This window comes from Cavia porcellus, unplaced genomic scaffold (assembly GCF_034190915.1).
Source record: "Cavia porcellus strain 051 isolate PalLab524CR breed Dunkin Hartley unplaced genomic scaffold, mCavPor4.1 scaffold_10, whole genome shotgun sequence".
In the NCBI taxonomy this organism is placed as follows: domain Eukaryota; kingdom Metazoa; phylum Chordata; class Mammalia; order Rodentia; family Caviidae; genus Cavia; species Cavia porcellus.
Genome location: NW_026947493.1, coordinates 55,117,180 through 55,122,036, shown reverse-complemented (window position 1 = coordinate 55,122,036; position 4,857 = coordinate 55,117,180). Strand labels below are relative to the sequence as shown.

At 51.4% G+C, this 4,857-nt stretch overlaps 1 protein-coding gene across 2 annotated transcripts; it reads left to right on the top strand.

Annotated features, from left to right (window-relative positions):
• The first annotated feature begins 836 nt into the window (after positions 1 to 836).
• Positions 837 to 4,487, top strand: Hey1 (hes related family bHLH transcription factor with YRPW motif 1). Of its 2 annotated transcripts, none has more exons than XM_003480046.5 (5): positions 837 to 1,074; positions 1,244 to 1,319; positions 1,447 to 1,530; positions 1,792 to 1,873; positions 2,736 to 4,487. In XM_003480046.5, the coding sequence occupies exons 1-5, from the start codon at positions 986 to 988 to the stop codon at positions 3,317 to 3,319; spliced, it is 915 nt and encodes a 304-aa protein (XP_003480094.1). In that variant the 5' UTR covers positions 837 to 985; the 3' UTR covers positions 3,320 to 4,487. The 2 variants fall into 2 exon arrangements, with proteins under 2 accessions (XP_003480094.1, XP_005008303.1); XM_005008246.4 differs by having other exon boundaries at positions 1,447 to 1,542.
• The last annotated feature ends 370 nt before the right edge of the window (positions 4,488 to 4,857 follow it).

The window sequence follows — 4,857 nt, the reverse complement described above, 5'->3', positions numbered from 1 at the left end:
GGCATGGGGTGGGGGGGTTCCAGAAACCGAACACAAGCAGCCCCCAACCTACGTCTGCCCTCCACGTGACTGTCCCTCGGGCTGGCGGCCACCAGGAGCGCGCCAGGCGCCCGGGCGCCCCCGCGGCGGGCTCCCCGCAGGATCCGCGCGCGCCCGGCCAGGTGCGCCCGGGCCGTCCGCCCGCCCACCCCGTGCGCCTCCTCCTGCCGACGGCTTCACCGCGGCGGCTTCCGGGGCCGCCGGCGCCCAGGCTCCGATTACAGGTTCACACGGGGAGCCAGGCCCGCGGCCGCGCGGCTCCGCGCCCCCGCCCGGCCATTCTTCTCCATTCATGAGGACGCCCAGAGCCGCCGCCGCCGCCGCCCGCCGTCGCCGTCGCCAGCCGCCCGGATTGGCTGGCGGCCGCGGCGCCGCCACTTTCCCACGGCCCGCGGCGCGTGCGGCTCACCGGCGGCGCTGCAGGCGCGGCCCTGGCGGGCGGCCAGGCCAATCGGGGCGCGCTGGGCGGGGCGGGGCTGCGGCCGCCGGCGCGCTGGAGTCCCCGCCCGGCCTCCCGCGCCGCCCCGCCGCCTGCCCACCGCCGCCAGCACCTCCTCCTTCCCCCCCGACGAGCCCCCGCCGAGCCGGCGCACAGCCGCCGGGCAGGGGTGGTGCACTGGGCGGGTGCGCGGGCCGCCCTGGCGCTCGGCCTCGCCGCCGCCCCTCCCGCGAGCGACTGCCAATCAGCTGAACGAGAAGCGGGATTGGCCGGAGGACGGCTGTTGCCCGGGAGCTGCGGCCCCTCCCTCCGCCCCCTCGCCAGCCTTCCCGGCTCCCCCGCCTCCCCTCCTCCCGCGGGCTCCGAGCAGGGGCGCAGCGTGGGAAAGGATGGTTGAGTTTTAACCCGAGGCTGAGCGCAAGCGAGATCAGTGTGTGCAGAACGCGAGCAGCGGAGCGCGGAGCGGCGGCGCCGTGGTTAACTCCTCCCTGCCCCTGCGCAGCCAGCATGAAGCGAGCTCACCCCGAGTACAGCTCCTCCGACAGCGAGCTGGACGAGACCATCGAGGTGGAGAAGGAGAGCGCGGACGAGAATGGGTGAGTGGGCGGCGGGAGGACGGCGCGGTGACAGCATGTCCCGGAGCGCGCAACCCGCGCGGCGACCTCGGGGACCCTCGGCAGGGCTGAGTTCAAGCAGGGCGTTGGGGCCACCTCTCAGGTCACCTCCTTTGCTTAACGGAGATTTCTCCCTCCGCTTTTCTTTCAGAAACTTGAGTTCGGCTCTAGGTTCCATGTCCCCAACTACATCTTCCCAGATCTTGGCCAGGAAAAGACGGAGAGGCGTGAGTTTTTTTTTTTTTTTTTTTTTACAATGCTTATGTTGTTTTTAATTAACGGAAAGAGCCGCATTTGTTTGGAATTTACAATCGTAATGGAAATGTCCTCCTTTGTTTTGCTTGCTTCCCATAGATCATTGAGAAGCGCCGACGAGACCGGATCAATAACAGTTTGTCTGAGCTGAGGAGACTGGTACCCAGTGCTTTTGAGAAGCAGGTAATGGAGAAAGTAGGTAGAGCTCTTATAGCTGTTTGCACCTTCTGACATCCCTGATGAATCTGACCCTTATCTATGTCTTAGAAAAATATGGCTTATAGCTGGATGAATTCATATACAGATTCAGCGGATTTTGTGAAGACCACTCTTTTGCTTTACACCATCTATTATAAGTTACTGTTTATGTGGTATCTGTGTATATTTTCAGTTGTTCCCCAAAGACACTACCACTTAAGTCTTTGTATCGTTCTCTTTTTTCAGGGTTCTGCTAAGCTAGAAAAAGCAGAGATCTTGCAGATGACGGTGGATCACCTGAAAATGCTGCACACTGCCGGAGGGAAAGGTACATCTCATTAGTACTGGTGGGGGAATCTGTGTGGTTGGGTCTGGGCCAGGATTGGTGCAGGCCCAGCCTCCTTTTTCCTTGGGGGTGGGGAGAGTGCTGGTGTGTGCCAAGCCTGTCAGTACATCTTAAGATGCACATCAAATGCAGTGAATTCATCGCTCTCAGCAAACTGAGCTAGTGCATCTTTGGACAATGCCTATCATCTGTAAGGTCCTCTATAAACTTGTGACAGCCCTGATTCCAATCAAGCAGCTCTCAAATCTGCTGTTTTGAGAAACTGCTTTTTGTCTCTTATTTTTTTTTTTTAGCTTAAGTATACGGTCTTAATTTTATATGCAGGATTTTTTTTAAAAGAGCTGCCATATGACTTGAGGAAAGAAACCTGTGGTTAAGTAGAGAAAAGCTAACAAGGTGGGAGACCAAGGCCTGTGTATCTGTCTTCAACCAGAAAATGCTTCACTAAGGGACCAGTCCCTGAAAGCTCCAGGATGATAACTTACATCTGTGTGTCTAATGAATTTCACTGCTTTGTGGTTTCTCTGTCCTTGATGTATTTTTTGTTGTTATTGAGGGAAAACATTAAAGGAATGAACATGGTTTCATCTCCTTGTAGGGTATAATTCCAATTTCTGCCCCATAGTTTCTAATTGGGCTTTGAACTCACATTAGCAGATACATTCTGTTCATGTTGATTAATGCAAAAATTTTGGTCAGCTCTAAAATATTTGGAGTTCTAGGAGACTCCTTGTGTGCCATATTGTAAGGATGCAGGGTGTTTGTGAGGAAGGTTTCCTTTGAGACGGAAGCAATCTGGGCAATGAGCAAGGCCCTGAGGTTTTTCTTTTGTTCTTTGCCTCAGGCTATTTTGACGCCCATGCCCTCGCTATGGACTACCGGAGTTTGGGGTTCCGGGAATGCCTGGCTGAAGTTGCCCGCTACCTGAGCATGATTGAAGGGTTGGATGCCTCTGATCCTCTTCGTGTGCGACTGGTCTCGCATCTTAACAACTATGCCTCCCAGCGGGAAGCGGCGAGTGGGGCTCACGCAGGCCTTGGACACATTCCCTGGGGGAGCGCCTTCGGACATCACCCGCACATCGCGCACCCGCTGTTACTGCCCCAGAACGGCCATGGGAACGCTGGCACCACAGCGTCGCCTACGGAACCACACCATCAGGGCAGGCTGGCCTCTGCACACCCGGAGGCGCCTGCCTTGCGAGCGCCCCCCAGTGGCGGCCTTGGACCTGTGCTCCCGGTGGTCACTTCCGCTTCCAAACTCTCACCGCCTCTGCTCTCCTCCGTGGCCTCACTGTCCGCCTTCCCCTTCTCCTTTGGCTCCTTCCATTTACTGTCTCCCAATGCACTGAGCCCTTCGGCACCCACGCAGGCGGCAAACCTTGGCAAGCCCTATAGACCGTGGGGAACGGAGATTGGAGCCTTTTAAAGAACTGATGCTGTAGAATGAGGGAGGGGAAAACTTAAGATCCCAGCTGAGCTGGACTATGTTGCCAACATCACCTTAAAGTCGTCAGTAAGAATAAAAAGGAAAAAGGTACACTTTCAGATAGTTTGTTTTTTAAAGACTAAAGGTTTGTTGGTTTATTTTTTCCTTTTTTTTATCATGTTGGATATTAGAAGTTTTAAAGAACTAGTTGTTGATTTTTGTTTAAAACAATAAATTGAGATAGTGAATATAAACCAACATTTCGCGACAGATTTGTACTGTGCCTAATTTACTTTGTAAACCTCTAAGAGTGATTCCATTTTGCCTCACAGTTTTGGTGATCTTAACATTTAGTGTTTTTGGTCTGTTTTTCTCCTTGTATACTTGTGGTCTGTTTTTAGAATTAATTTTCCAAACCACTATGCTCAATGTAACATGATTTTGTTTGTGAATATTTTGACAGATTAAGGTGTTGTGTAAGTAATATTCTTTCTGGGGGAGCTATATTGAATTTTATATTTCCAAACAAAGCGTTGACAAATCAGATGATCAGCTTTATCCAAGAAAGAAGAGTCATTAATTCTTTGCCTTCTACAACAAAAAAGGTGAATGTATGAACTGTTGATGGCCCTGGATCCATAAAACTAACCCTGTCGTCTGCCAGCACTTGCTGTTCTGGCGGTTGGGGCTTAAGAGGTATGCACTGGTAGAGTAGGTCCCCATTTGAAGTTTTGTTGGGGGTAGGGGTGAAGATAACTGCATAGAATATGCCTGCATTTACTGGTCCCAAGCAGCACAATGAATTTCTCATCCCACAGCTCAAATTCACAAGTGTTAACCTGGATAAGTGATCATGGTATGCAAGAGGTCAATTGAATAGTACAGCGGAACCTGTTAAATGCATAACCTAATTTTCCTGCATATGCCAGATTTTCTTTTAATTGGTGGTTTTTATGTTGTATTTTTCTCTGGGTGCATGGAAATGTGGTTGTTGAGATTCTTAAAAGGGCTTTGCTGCTCGCTTCTCTTTGATTTCTTTAATTTGGTTCAGGCTATAAAAAGACCATGTTACAGGTTTATTCCAGGTATAGTTTCAGTGACCGCCACTGAACTGGGTTTGACCTCTGTTGTACTGATGTGTTGTGACTAAATAAAAGAGAACAAAGTATTCTGCTCTGTGTGTCTCACATACCTTGGCCTTTTCCTCTGTTGACTGAGAGAAGGTAAGTTTTCTTTTAGCATTCTGCGTAATGATCAATTTTCATACATTTACCAGTTTCATTATTCTTAGAATTCTAAACTGTGATTCATACTTTTGAATAAGGTGACTTCATTACGACGGAGCCTCCTATACAAGGACACAGCCTTTTGCTGTGTCCAGCTCGGGTCTAAACTGACCATCTGTGGCCTAGGAAGACTTAAATCAGACTGGGAATTGGGGGGTGGGAAGGAAGTCTAAAATCTTGTAAACCAGTGTGGACCACTTCACAAAGAGCTGCTGAGAGCTGTGTGCTTGGTTATGTGCTGAGAGCATAGAA

Bases quoted from the DNA above. Each gene is read 5' to 3' on its own strand.
- Hey1 (XM_005008246.4), top strand. From the start codon at position 986: ATGAAGCGAGCTCACCCCGAGTACAGCTCCTCCGACAGCGAGCTGGAC. The intron at 1,075-1,243 runs GTGAGTGGGCGG...CTTTTCTTTCAG, and splicing joins GAGAGCGCGGACGAGAATGG to AAACTTGAGTTCGGCTCTAG. The intron at 1,320-1,446 runs GTGAGTTTTTTT...TGCTTCCCATAG, and splicing joins CCAGGAAAAGACGGAGAGGC to ATCATTGAGAAGCGCCGACG.